Source organism: Loxodonta africana, chromosome 4, assembly GCF_030014295.1.
Source record: "Loxodonta africana isolate mLoxAfr1 chromosome 4, mLoxAfr1.hap2, whole genome shotgun sequence".
Classification (NCBI taxonomy): Eukaryota; Metazoa; Chordata; class Mammalia; order Proboscidea; family Elephantidae; genus Loxodonta; species Loxodonta africana.
Genome location: NC_087345.1, coordinates 84,218,973 through 84,234,283, shown reverse-complemented (window position 1 = coordinate 84,234,283; position 15,311 = coordinate 84,218,973). Strand labels below are relative to the sequence as shown.

General features: G+C 39.5%; 1 protein-coding gene across 1 annotated transcript in view; it reads left to right on the top strand.

The window, feature by feature from the left end:
- The window catches only part of LOC135231318 (olfactory receptor 6C2-like), a 34,970-nt gene extending 19,869 nt beyond the window's left edge, over nt 1-15,101 (top strand). The window contains exons 2-3 of the mRNA XM_064285149.1: nt 13,839-13,957; nt 14,400-15,101. Of these exons, the coding sequence (XP_064141219.1) occupies nt 13,839-13,957; nt 14,400-15,101 (821 nt within the window). The remainder of the gene's footprint in view (nt 1-13,838; nt 13,958-14,399) is intronic.
- Nucleotides 15,102-15,311: the final 210 nt, after the last annotated feature.

Genomic DNA, 15,311 nt, shown 5'->3' with positions numbered 1-15,311 from the left:
TTTATGATGATTATTCCCATATTCAAATAAGGCAACTGAGTCACAGAATCAAAGTCACACACCTAATACTTTGGAAGGCTAAGACTTGAACCTAGGTAATTCGGATCCAGAACTCATGCATGTAACTAGAATTCCACATTGCTTGTAACCTGGCAGTTCCTGTGTGCAGACAGAATTTCACTTACACCTGGAAGAGATTTATAAAGGTGTAAAAGCAAACACAGAGCATTTGTGAGAAAGCAGTGGGTCAATCAAACACAAGGATCCTTACATCAAAGCAAAATGTTCATCTGAAAAAGGTACGAAAGTTATAAATGACCAAATCTGTCGCCTTTGAACCAGTTCTGACTCATAGCAACCCCATAGGACAGAGTAGAACTGCCCCATAGGGTTTCAAAGGAATGGCTGGTGGATTCAAACTGCTCAACTTTTGGTTAACAGCCTAACTCTGAATCACAGAGTCACCAGGGCTCTATACATCACCAATAACACTTAATAACTGATTTGTAAGAGAGATAAGGGAAAGCAGAAAATAAGGGACTCAAGGAGTTGGAGTGTGAATGACTGGCCATATACCACTCTTGACAGAAATAGGCAATTGTATCATTTCTCTGAGAAAGTTGATTGCCTAGAAGGTAACCAAAAGGTAAGTCTTGGCTGTTTGCCTGTTGCAGGTTGACTAGGTTATAGGAAAAAACATCTCTTCAGATGGAGAATTAATATTGTAGTTTTTCAACCTTTCTCCAAACTGGTCTGTCTGCCTCCCTGTAGACTTTTATTTCTTAAATCCACCAGTCATATTTCTTATATAATCACCCAAAACTGAATATGAGGTTTTTTTTCTAGATATCTTCAATGGCTCCATATTGAGGACAGATTAAAGTCAAAAGTTCTTCAATTTTAAGACTTTACCACAGCTTTCTTCATTAGAAAATGGAAAAACATCCCCATTAGAAAGCTGTAATCTGACAAAAATCATCCAGACATAATGCGGCTAAATGATAGCCTTGGAGTCAAATGTTCTCCTTTGAGAAGCCAGATCCTTATTATTTGTTCTTCACACCTTATCAGTTGCCACGCAGTTTATATGAATAATGGGGGGGGGGGGGGATTAAGGCATGGATTTCAGGTGCATTTGATGAATTCTGTGCCCTTATCATTTATATTTTTAAACTATAAAATTACAAAGAATTATTAATCCAAATTAACAAAAATAAGCCACTGATAAATATTTGCCTTTGATGTCCACAATAATTGCCTCAATCTGCAATTTTAACACACACCACACTTATTTCTGACTCAATGTAAAAAAGGTAGAAGAGGTATTCTGTTCTATAAATTCTCCAACATTCTTTCTACCCCCACATACACATATGAACTTACACTAATGCTCAGGACAAGGGTAACATAAAAAAAAAGTAAAAGCTACAATATATTTGGTTTATATCCTAGATAAGGTAAATTCCCTAGTATTTTCTCTCTTTATGCCCACTTGGTATCATATCAATTATTAACACCAATGAAATACTTGCTTACACTCCTCATAACTGAGAATTGGAATAGAAATATTTTAGGAATATCATATATGAATATGTATATGTACCCACCAAGCTAAGAGATATGGCATTGCTAATATTACACTTTTAAAATGAAAAAGATTGTTATCATTTTATTAAATACATACTCAAGGGGTTCCATTGACTCAGGAAAAATAAACAAAGCAACCCGAAAGAAAAATTTTCCCTGAGATTAATGATCCAGAGAAACTAATTATGTTCAGTGAAACCAACTTGTATGACATAGTTTAATGAAAGTTGAAGGCTCAAGAAACCTAAAAAGAATGAAGGATTATTTAAAAAAAACAAAACTGTAAAAGAGCAAACAAGAACAAATTGTGGGCTACCATTACATTCATTTTGCTATTAAAGAATTAACAGCAATATTTTTATTTCCTGGTATACAATGACATTAGATTTACCACACTTAAAGAAATTTTTCAGGCCACAATCAATGACTGCCCTGACAGGGAACACAACAGAGAACCCCTGAGGGAGCAGAAGAACAGTAGGATGCAGACCCCAAATTCTCATAAAAAGACCAGACTTAATGGTCTGACTGAGACTAGAAGGACCCCGGTGGCCATGGACCCCAGACTTTCTGTTGGCCCAGGTCAGGAACCATTCCAGAAGACAACTTTCAGACATGGATGGACTGGACAATGGGTTGGGGAGGCATGCTGGTGAAGAGTGAGCTTCTTGGATCCTGCATGGAGGGGAGATGAGAAGGTAGAGGGGGTTAGAAGCTGGCAAAATGGACACGAAGAGAGAGAGTGGAGGGAGGGAGCAGGTTGTCTCATTAGGGGGAGAGTATGTAGCAAGGTGTATATCAATTTTTATGTGAGAGACTGACTTGATTTGTAAACTTTCACTTAAAGCACAAAAAAAAATTTATTATAAAAATTTTTTTCATTACACAAAACCTTCAGGTTGCTCCAAATGAAGTCATTTAATCATCATATGCTCCATGAAAATCAATTTGGTGAGAGACCCTATAGGACAGCTTAGAATTGCCCCTAAGGTTTCCAAGGAGTGGCTGGTGGATTTGAACTGCTCCAGCCTTTTGATTAGAAGTTGAATGCCTAACTACTGCAGGGTCAGGGCTCCTCTGCTGCAGAAAACCTCTTTAAAGTGTTAAAAAGCAAAGGTATCACTTGGATGACTAAGGTGTGCCTGAGTCAAGCCATGGTCTTTTCAATCACCTCATATGCATATGAAAGATGGACCACTGAAAAGGAAGACAGGAGTACAGTTGATGCATTTGAATGGTGGTGTTAACCCATTGCCATAGAGTCATTCCTACTAATAAGGACTCTATAGGACAGAGAGGAACTGCCCCATAGGGTTTCCTAGGCTATAATCTTTACCATAGGATTGCTAGGAGTCGGAATTGACCTAAACCAACAGGTTTAGTTTGGTTTTTAATCTTTACCAAAGTAGACTGCTACATCTTTCTCCCACAGAGGAACTGGTGGATTCAAACTGCCAACCTTCCCGTTAACAGTCAACCAATCAAGAAAAATGGTGCTGGCAAAGAATATTGAATATAATGTGGACTGCCAGAAGAGTGAACAAATCAGTCTTACAAGAAATATAACCTGAATGTTCCTTAGAAGAAAGGAGGGCCAGACTTCATCTTGCTTACTTTTGACACACCATCAGGAAAGACCAATCACTACAAAAGGACACCATGTTTACTAGAGGGTCAGCAAAAATGAAGGAAACCCTCAATGAGATGAATTGGCATAATAGCTTCATGAGCAAAGATCATGGAGATGGCCTACTAGAGGACAATGTTTTGTTCTGTTATACATAAGGTCACCATGAGCTGAAGCCAACTCCAGGACAACAAAATACATAGTAGAGAAAACTCCAAGGCTGTTTCTGAGTAAAACAGAGAGGATTATTAAGGGTTCAAGATAAGCTTGAGCCAGGAATTACGTGTTCCATGAATACAAAACTGCGGAGTTCAAGGCACAGTGTGACCCCAGTACTCCGCAACATGTTTTCTCCTATTCAGGACGGGCGATTAAGAGCTTGACATAACTAACGCCATGATGAACCTTTAAGTCTTTGTTTCCTCTTCCTGCCTTCTCCTTTCTGCATACTTTTGTTCATGATTCTGCATACCTTCCTTAATGACTTTGTTTTTATCTGTTCCACTGTCTGTGACTTATGAACCCCCACGCAAACATTAGAGCCCAGATGTCTGGCCTGTAAATCTTTAGCCTGATAAGGAGGTTTTCAGCATGTACCTCTTTAGCCTGATAAGGAGTCTTTTGTAGGTATCTTGCAATGTGTAACTCATCTGGTCATCTGTGGGCTACAAGGCAAAAGACACTTTCAACTCTTCTAACAGTCACATATAAGCTCTAATGTGAAACTGGCTTTCGGGAATCCATAGAGACAGGCTGTGTTGCTATTCGACTTTTCTTTGGTGCCACTTCCTAAATAAACTTTCTCTGTCTTTCTGACTTGGAGTATGTTTCATTGGCTCGACTACTCCAGGGCATGGGCCTTAATCGGGCAACAATGATAATCGCACAAACATTTTTATAGGGTCTAAACAAAGAATGAGGATGGGAGGGCAGGGACTGCAATATTCTGATTGATTTTCAGGCAATCAGGGGAGTTAGAGAGGAGTAAAATATAGGTGGACCCCAGTGATTCGTGACTTGGATTGCAGAGGTCTGTGCAGGCAGCAGGGTATATAAGGAGTCACAAGACAATTGTGGGACAAGCTTTTCTGGGCACATGCTACTAAACTGCTTTCTCAAGCATGTCTTTTCCTGGGAGTCTATGGTAAATGAGATTTTTTGATAATACTGTGTGTTAAGGCCCTTCTGGAACAGGCTGGGATATCCTGCATTGCTTGACCACAAGGAAAATATTTTCTTTAGGGTGTATTTTTAAGAATGACCAAAGGTTAAACACAGGACAGAAAAACTGCTGTTAGAAAAGGGCAACTTTAAGATTCAAGATGGATTCCAGACTCATGGAAAGACTTACGGTGGAGTTAAGGTTCTGCTTTCAATTTGCTCTATCTACAAACACTAACCACCTCAGATTTTAGGCTCTCTTCCAAAAACAATGAAAAATGAAAAGATTATCTAAGGAATTCTTAGAGACACCTTCCCAGGACTTGCCATGTTGTGGGAAAATGGGTCCTTCAGCCCTTACCCCTGATAGCCAAGCAGGGAGGAGCTGCTTACCTGCCCTTCCTGTCCATTAGTAAACAAAACCTTAGGTGATGGCAAGGGGTGTGGCTCAATAGGGAGCCCCTAGACCAAAGGGAATCTGCCCCCTCCTGTGATTGTCCTCAAAGTACTGGGTGTGGCTCAAGCCAGTCAAACCCAGTTTAGTAGCCTACATGCCAAAGGGAAAAAAAATACAATTTGTCTTACTGTGCCTGCATGTCATGATAACCTACATAGTCCCCGTAATATTTGCACTTCCCTGTACGAGACCATCTAAAAGGTTCTGCCACCCTTTGATCGGAGACCTTTACATGAGGTGTACACCTCCTTGTTCCTTGCCTGTGAGCTTTTAATAAAGGCTCTTCCTCCCTCCTCAACTCAGCATGTCTTTATTGACAAGAAGCCACACAGAGGAGGACATGCTTTGGGTAACACCCCCACCATGCTTTTCAGATAAGATGAAATTCTCCTGAGTAGAAATTGTCAGATGACTTGGAAGTAGAGTAGCATTTTCCTCCCTCCCTGGGAAGAAGATAATGGGATTTGCCTCAAGTAAAATGTCAAGAAATGGTAGGTACTCCAATGAACCACTCAGAAATGAGGCTAACTGCAAAAAGGAAAAGCTGAGATATTACTACTTATCTGAAGACATGCTGAGAAGAGGAAATTCACCCCAAATGCGACAGATTACTGTAAGAGAGCTCTAGAAAGTTACCCCATGTGGTACTTACCAGGGCAAGGATTCCAGCAGGTACAGGCTTGTTGATGGAATAGTAGATGACCATGTATAGAGGAAGTGAGATGAAATGACAAGGAATGAAAAAAAATAACAGATCGATAGATACGTCCTCTTCCCCAGTGCATATCCCTTAGCCACAAAACGTCAGCTGATAGGAAGAAAGAACCAGTAACGTCGGTAGATACTGAAGTTGTGATCTCGACTTGATGGACACTTTATTGTTGAAAAAAATTATAATAATGAAATTACCAAAATGAAAGTAACCAATAAATAATCAATTAGTTCTTTGTATTTCTAGTTTAATGCTTTTTTGGTCAATAAACGTTCATGTATATCAATTTTTTCAAATTTGTTGAGTTAGTGTTAGGGTCCAGAATAGGGTCTATGTTGGTGAATTTCCCATGCAAATTTACTAGGAATATGTGTCCTGCTGTTTTTTGGTGGTGTGACCAATAAATGTCAATTGGGACCAAGTGGATGATAATGTTATTCCAGGCTTCTATGCCCTTTCTAATTTTCTGTCTAGAGTTATATCATTTCCTGAGAGTGGGAATGAAATTTCCCACTGTAACTGTACATTTCTCTATTTTTTATTATTCCTCTTCTAAAAATATCTACGTGTTTATATTTGAAGATGATGTGTTATATCTAGAATATACTTGAGTCTTGTGTTTTATCCACCTATATCCTGCATTCTTGGTAGGGAGAAACACGTCTTTCAGTGTAGTAAAATCCCTGTATGTTTTGAGCTTGAAATAACAGTAATGAATTAACACATGAATACTTATTTCTTCTACCTGAGTAGAATGAACTATATGATCAGTAGGACAAAAGAGATGAACATTAGTTCTCCCCATCATTGAAATAAGACATTTAGACTAATTAAATTAAGACTAACAATCAGATATCTGAGAAGTGCTGCCTTGATTGGGACATATGAGTATATCCTGTAACACAGAAATCATCAGATGATTCCCAGCATATCCTCAACTAGTTTTCTCCTGAATTCAAATGAAGAAGGCAATAGACAATGTAAAGAGAACACGATGAGGACCAGATTGTGACTTTATCTTCTGCCTTTTTCTGTGGTGCAACTGAGGCTATTATTTTTGCATTTCTTGTCTCTGTGGACACTACCCCCCACAGGTGCTGCTTACATTTTTATTTTCTTCTTTTTTTTGGACAAAGTTAATTTCCCTGTAGGTTTATTAGTGGTTTGAATAGGGCCACCTAGGACACTTTTGTTTTTCATTCAGATGTTCCCTGTATAGTTGAGCAGATTAAACCAATAAAACAGACACCATTTCTACTAATTAAAATTTATGGCAATACATTTTTTTGCTCAGAGATATCAGACTATCTTCATTTCTGAAGCCACGCAGAGTTGCCAACACTCGTTGGCCTTGTTTGTCCATTCCTTCAGTCACAGAATACAGGGAAATAGTATTTCTTAGTTTGATGAGATAGGAATCAGACTCTTTTTTAGTCTTTGTGAGAGTAAGAGCAGAGTGGTGCTGCTCTCTGTGCCATTGTGGCCCATGGAAACTTTGCGTATCACCTTTCATTTGCAGGCACTTTTACCAGAAAGAGCACGAGAGGCTTAAAAAGTATGCCAAAGTTTACTCAAAGATACCTACTGGTACCTGGTGTTTCTCAGACCCAAGGAGGAACTTTGGGTTAAATTGCCTAAAAAGTGATGGGGAACCACCAGAAAGTAAGTATGAAATGCTTGTCATATCTGTGCCTAAGGTTTGGAAGCTGGAATCGCGGAGGTTACATAAAAGTAGTCCCTAGGTAAAGGCAGCAAGCTCAGTGCTTTCTGCTAAAAAGTCTGAACCCAAAAAGTACCTTCATGCTCAGGGAAGACTTGAAAAGTAATTCCTGAAGTTTCACTCTGTTCTTTATAACACGGTATTTGAATCTGAACGTGACTCTTGACTAGTGTTCTTAGAAAGGATCAAGATTAAGGGTAAGGCCAGCTAGGTACACAATAAAATGCTAAAACATGAGAGTTAGATATCACCTTAAAGTGGTATTTGATAGTTTTAAGCGCTCTGATAAATGGTTATCTAACTTATATTGAAACTTTCCAGTTCTTTTCCAGCCCATTCCTGGGCTTCCTCAGCCCTAAAGGAATCCATAATAATTAAAGACATATTAATTAGGTTAGATGCTAGGACCTGGAGCTTCTGAGGAGAATTGTCTTTTTACTATTGCATTCAGACAAATAATTCACATGTTCAATAAATACATGCTTGCTATGAATTTAAAACATTATATAGCCAGGGAAATAGGATGATGATGATTCTTTTTTTTTTTAGTGAAATATACTATTTAAAATTAGCCAATAAGCGTTAAAGTATTTTAGCTCACTTAAGAGAAAACCCCAACAGAAACAATATTAGTTAGGACTACCTTTTAGTAAAAAATACTTAAAGTAATTCCCAAAAGAATAATACTGAAATCCCCAAGGCTTTAGGGAAACAAGATTATCAGATACTAGTGTTGGAAGTATACACTGGTATGCATTTCCTAATTGATTAGTTTGACAATAAGAATCAAAAGTGCTTTAACTCAATATTTCCTTTTTGACTAGGTCTCAAATGCAGAATTAATCAGACAGATGAAAAAGATTTATATACTAGGGCCATCATGAAAATATTATTATGTAACAAATGGAAGCAACCTAAATGTTCAATATTAGAACTATAAGTTTTACAATTTTCTTGTATATATGATAGAGAAATGAAGAGCAAGTCAAATTGTGTTTTTGAGTTGTGGTGGACTCCTGGTGATGTGATTATAGATTTTTCTTTATTATGTTTTTCTGTTGTTTCTAAATATATGTAGTAAATGAATATGTACTAATTTTATTACGGAGGATGAAAGTAATGTTCTTCTCCTTGCACCAAAAAAAATGATGAATAGTAGATTTCCATAATTTAAAACTGTCTGTTATTGATAGCGGGAAGTGAAACATTTATGCCACATTCTCTAAAACTCCAGTTTTAAATATAATTTCTTTGCACTAATAGTTTCCCTCTTAAAGCACTCATTCAAACAATCCTGTGAAATTCACAAATTTTATTCTAGCTGTTTCCTCAAAATGGAGGACTTAAGTGTTTTTTTTCAGTCATGCTTTAAGTGAAAGTTTACAAATCAAGTCAGTCTCTCATACAAAAATTTATATACATTTTGCTATATACCCCTAGTTGTTCTCCCCCTAATGAGACAGTACACTCCTCTCCACCCTGTATTCCCATGTCCATTCAGCCAGCTTCTGTCCCCTCTGCCTCCTCATATTCCCTCCAGACAGGAGCTGCCCACATAGTCTCATGTGTCTACTTGACCCAAGAACCTCACTCCCTACCAGTAACATTTTCTATCTTATAGTCCAGTCCTATCCCTGTCTGAAGAGTTGGTTTTGGGAAAGGTTCCATTCTTGGGATAACAGATGGTCTGGGGACCATGAACTCCAGAGTCCTTCTAGTTTCAGTCAGACCATTAAGTCTGCTCTGTTTATGAGAATTTGAGGTTTACATCCCACTGCTCTCCTGCTCCATCCGGGATTCTCTGTTGTGTTCCCTGTCAGGGCAGTGATTGGTTGTAGCTTAGCACCGTCTAGTTCTTCTGATCTCAGTCTGATGGAGTCTCTGATTTATGTGGCCCTTTCTGTTTCTTGGGCTCATAATTACCCCGTATCTTTGGTGTTCTTCACTCTCCTTTGCTCCAGATGAGTTGAGGCCAAATTGATGCATCTTAGATGACCACTTGCTAGTGTTTAATACCTCAGACACCAGTCACCAAAGTTGGATGAAGAATGCTTTCTTAATAGATTTTATTATGTCAGTTGACCTAGATGTCCTCTGAAACCATGGTGCCCAGACCTCCGCCCCTGCCACTCTGGCCTTCGAAGCATTTAATTTACTCAGGAAATTCCTTTGCTTTTGAATTAATCCGGTTGTGTATTGTCTTTCCCTTCACCTAAAATACTTCTTGTCCACTGTCTAATTAGTGAATACCCCTCTCTCTCCCTCCCTCCCTCCCCACTCTTGTAACCATCGAAGAACATCTTCTTCTGTGTTTAAAGTATTTCTTGAGTTCTTATAATTGTAGTCTCATGCAATACTTGTCCTTTTGCAACTAACTGGTTTCACTCAGCATAATGCCTTCCAGGTTCCTCCAGGTTATGAAATGTTTCACACATTTGTCATTGTTCTTTATCAATGTGTAGTATTCCATTGTGTGAATACACCGTAATTTATTTACCCATTCCTCCATTTATGGGCACCTTGGTTGCTTCCATCTTTTTGCTATTGTAAACAATCCTGCAATGAACATGGGTATGCATATATCTGCAGGATTCGATGAGCCTCTTGGATAGATATCTTCTCATCTTTCACAATATCAGGGACGTTTTCTGCCAACAAATCTTCAACAATTCTCTCTGTCTTTAATGTTATCCCTCTCTGTTCTGGTACTCGAATCACTCATAGGTTATTTCTCTTGATAGGGTCCCACATGATTCTTAGGGTTTCTTCATTTTTTTCAATTCTTTTATCTGATTTTTCTTGGAACGTATTGCAGACAAGTGTTTTATCATCAATCTTACTAATTCTCACTTCCATTTCCTCAATCCTGCTCCTCTGTCTTTCTACTGAATTGTCTAATTCTGAAATTTTATTGTTAATCTTCTGAATTTCTTATTGCTGTCTCTCTATGGACTCTTATAGCCAATTAATTTTTCATTATGTTCTTGAATAACCTTTTTAAAGATCTTCAACCATTTTATCTGTGTGTTCCTTGGCTTGATCTGTGTTTTGCATGATCTCCTTCTTGATCTCTTGAAGAGTTCTGTATATTAATCTTTTGTGTTCTACACCTTGTAATTCTAGGAATATATCTTCGTCCAGAAGATTCTTTGATTCTTTGCTTTGAGAGCTTGTTGAAGCCATCATGTTCTGCTCCTTTATGTGAATTTGATATTGACTGTTGTCTCCAAGCCATCTATAAGTTGTTGTATTAATTTATTTTATGTTTGCTTACTGTATCCTAGTTTCTTGCTTTGTTTTGTTTTGATATGCCTAAAGAGGCTGCTTGAGTAAGCTAGTTTAATCATTTCGACCTTTGAAGCTCTAACGTCCTATCACCAGATGGCTAGAGCTGTTACCAGGTATATGATTCTAGGAGTCCATTCTTTTTTCTTGTATGGATTCAGCTCAGGTATCCAAGTAGTTCATCAAGTGTGTGGTAGAGACTCTGTCCTACAGTCTTAGAGGGGCAAGGGTGATTGCTGTAGGCACAGGTATCCAGTTGCAGTAGGGGGTCACAATCTGAACAAGGCAAGGGGCTAACAACTGTCCACCTGACTGTCTGTGAGGAAAGCGTGTCCCTGTTCCCCAGAGTGCACAGGTGGGTGGGTTCTGCAGCCAACCCATGGGCACCCAGTGCTTATGGTTGTAAAGACTGGGAGGCACCACTTATCCTTGGACCCCTGTTGTGGGTGGCTAGGTGATGTCTGTGGAAAGACCAGTCCTAAGCCCCCCGATGAGGGAAGCTGAGGACCCTGTTTAATAGCCAAAGTGGTATCAAACATCAAAAACCCACCTCACCACCACACAACTGAGACAGGTGAAGTCACATCTCAAGCATATATACCATTGCAGTCACAAGGGCCTGATCTCCTGAAATGGGCCCACACAGATCCATGCAGGGTTAAAGGCATTCAAAGCCTGCAGACCATTTGTGCCTGGACAGGAGCCACTTCTGCCCTGAGCTCCCCAGCTTAGTGGAGGTGGCAGATTATCTTTTTCCCCTGTTGTTAATTTATTCCTTCTCCAAGGCCAGGAGAATGGCTCAGGGTACGCAGTAGGGCTTATCTCCGGCCCAGGGAAATCAACAGCTCTGAAGCTGGCTGGGGGTCTGGGGGGTGCAGTAAAATAGACACAAGTACTTAGCTTTTGCCAAGAGCACTGTTCTTCTCTGGTTCTGGAGGTGTGAGTAGACTGTGTGGCTCACTCTCTCTCCCTGATGAAACTACATCCCCAATGCTACATCCAGCCCCGGGGTGGTTGCTCAATGGGATCGTGGCTGAGGGGTGCTGATTCCTGCTTTGTCAGGTCCCCCAACTGCTCGCTGCTTCTGAACCATCTTTCCCTCCCCCTGCCACTCAGCCTGGTTTCCTAACTTTGACTTTGATGTCCAGGGCTCCTAGCTTGTCATATATACATATGTTTCACTTGTTTTGGGGGGTCTTTTTTGTAAGAGGGATCACCAGAAGCATCTGACTACTCCACTCTCTTGGCCCCACCTCAAAGATTTTATTTTTTTAAGATTTGTAAGGGAGGCAGAATAATTTAAGAGAAAGAGATGCCACCCAGTGATTATTTGGAGGTCACTGGAGGCCATCATGAAGGCACTGCATTATACAGGCAAGGAAAGAGGAAGAGAAGAACATCAGGGGCACTAACTGATAAAATGTGTGGTTCCTGGGAAAGCACCACTTCCTAGTTTAGTAGAGCAATCTCTGTGTGAACGTGCATTACTTAAAGGTTGCCAACACTCAGGCAAACTGTTTATCCCATTAGTCTCAGTCACCAGCCTTTTTCTACAAAGGTGTCTTTAATTCTGTCGCACTGGGGCAGCTCCCCTCAATAGAAATAACAAACAAAATTATGCCTTCCCTAAACTTAGAAAAAACAACACTTACGGTATTTTGGGTGGTAATATCTTCAAATGTCATATAAAAACCATTCATATTACAAAATAGTGTCTCAAGGGAGGATTTATTGAAGAAACCCAGATGCCCTGGTGATATTCTGAGTGGATAAGAAACATTTGAAAAGCCAACATTTGAATTAATTAATGATTGTTGAAATAGCCAAAAATTCTAAAATTAGAGCTTTCCTGGAAATGCCATAGCTGTGGATCTAGTTTGACCTGGGATAAAACTCAGCCCTGACACTTCTTAGAGGTGTGATATTGCCTCCATTACTGGAATGGGTGAGTGAATAGGTAAATACGAGGAATGAAAAATTACTCAAGAGCTTCCTGGGAGGTAGAGAAAAGATGGCTTCTTTTTCACAATCCTCAGAAGGAAGCAGTCTTTTAGGAAAACTCGTAAGGGGATATGTTGGCTTTTAAGAGTATCTGTGGAGCCCCTGACTGGGGCAAATGGCTAATGCACTCAACCACTAATTGAAAACCTTGTGTTTCAGTCCACCTAGAAGCACCTTAAAAGAAAGTCCTGGCTATCTACTTTCAAAAAACCAGCCACTGAAAGCCCTGTGAAGCACAGTGTCATTCTAACACACATGGGGTCACTACTAGTCAGAATCAACTCCAGGGCAAGTGGTTTGGTTGGGTTTAAGAATATCCATACCTAACTGTAAAATTATATTCTCCACATCATAAACAAAAAAAGAAAGAAAAAGTCCATAGCCATCAAGTCAATTCAATGGCAACCCCATGTGTTACAGAGTAGAATGGCTCCATTCAGTTGGCTTCGTATGCATCACTCAGGAGCCTTATGTCATACATAATCCTTGTTAAATATTAATGCCTGGTGATAATTGTTCTTTGGGGGACTAAACGCAGAGTCAGAGTCCATCCTTGGACCAGAGTGCTGATGGGCAGAAATGTGCAGTGTAATAGGGGCAACCATGATTAGTAACATGCCCAAGGGTAAGGTGAGCCTTTGAAGAAAGGAATCATGGCAAAGAGGTCAGCTTTTTTCCCAAGTGGATTCTACCACCTCTTTCCATCTTGGATATAGATGGCAGACTCAGAAGGCACTGTGAACATAAATAGCTATGCATAAAATGCAAGTCCCCAGTGAGGATTATGGAAGTCTAAGACAGGACTGTGTTTTCTAGGAAAGACCATAGAACATCCTATTTGTTGGGAAGGCATGGTATGGGATGGGTGGGATATTAGGCATCACATGGAGATCACCTTATTGCTTAAATCCTTTAAGTTCCAACAAATCTCTTATCAGGAAGCCTATACACAATGCAAATTCAGAAAAGGAGGCAAAGCAGAGGCATAGGAGAGAAACAGAGTGGAATATTTCAGCATGCTATCATGAAGGAAGCATGAAGAAGAAATTATTTAGGAGTATGTGACTCGGGATTTAATGACAACCCTGGGACACTACCACAGTTCAGCCAAACGGTGAAGTTAAGCAGGCCTTATTTGAGGGGAACAAGGGTTGCAAAGCATTAAAAATAGTACAGATAAGCCACTGGTGGGAACACATTACCATAGTGTATGAGAACAACTTGATGCACTGCCCTGACAAATGGGGAAATGAAATTTTTACGAAGATCATTTTTTTTTTCCATTTAGCCAATATTTATGCAGCCCCCACTGGGGATACCATGATGCCTGCCTTCCTCTCAGTGGACTGTGAGATCCTACTGGAAATCAGAAAGATATTTTTCCTGAACCTCATTCTGAAGCCCTGGGTAAAGCAGAGTCCAGGGAAATGAAGCAGGGTGCAGCCACTTCTACATCAACATTGCTGATGATCAAGTAAAAGAAAAAAAAATGTGCTTTTACTGTCTTGATTGAATTTTCTACATTTAGCATATTGAAATATTGTTTTTATAGTCTATTCCCCAGATTCAAAGCTTGTGATTTAAGACACAAGCTCATTACATAGCTAAAATCACTGATGAGAAATCGTTCTGCAGTAACAAAATTCATCCAGCTAGGACTAACAGATGACCCACAACTACAAGTTTTTCTAATGGTATTTCTGTTCCTTACCTACATTTTCACCGTTGCTGGAAATCTAATCATTATCCTCCTCACACTGGTGGACGTTCATCTCAAAACACCCATGTACTTTTTCCTTTGCAATTTCTCCATCTTAGAAATAATATTTACAATTGTCTGTGTTCCTAGATTCCTGTACAGCATGACACTGGGGACAAAAGTGTTACCTACAATGCTTGTGTAGTCCAATTATTTTTTGTCATCTTTGTCGGGGCAGCAGAATTCTTTCTTCTAACTGCCATGTCCTATGACCGCTACGTGGCCATCTGCAAGCCTCTGCGCTACACCACCATCATGAATGACAGGGTGTGCACCATATGTGTCCTTGGCTGTTGGCTGACTGGGTTACTTGTCATACTCCCACCGCTTAGCCTGGGAGTTCAGCTAGATTTCTGTAACTCCAATCTCATTGACCATTTTGGCTGTGATGCATCCCCTCTTCTGAAGATTGTTTGCTCAGACACGCAATTTGTAGAACAAGTTGTTTTAACCATGGATGTGCTAACCCTCATATTCACACTAGTGTGTGTAATTGTATCCTATACATACATCATCAAGACCATCTTAGGACTGCCCTCTGCTCGGCAAAGAAAAAAGGCTTTCTCTACTTGTTCTTCCCATGTGATTGTAGTTTCCCTCACCTATGGAAGTTGCATCTTCATCTATATCAAACCAGCAAAGGAAGGAGTGGCCCTTAATAAGGTGGTATCATTGCTCAACACCTCGTTTATCCCTTTGATGAACCTTTTCATTTACACTCTACAAAACAAGCAAGTCAAACAAGCCTTCAAGGACTCATTAAAAAAGATTGCATTTCTTTCAGAGCATTAGGAGATTTTAAGTTTTCAATAATATTTACATATAATTGTTTCTTCTTTCACTGTGTGTTCTAATTCAAATCTACACTAGGGTTTCATTAACCACTAAAGTTTTTTTTTTTTTTAGTTACTCTTAGAACCCCAGACTAGCATAAGCTTTACAGTCTTATTTCAAACAGACCATTCATAATGACTCATTGTCATAAGCAGACAGGAAAATAGA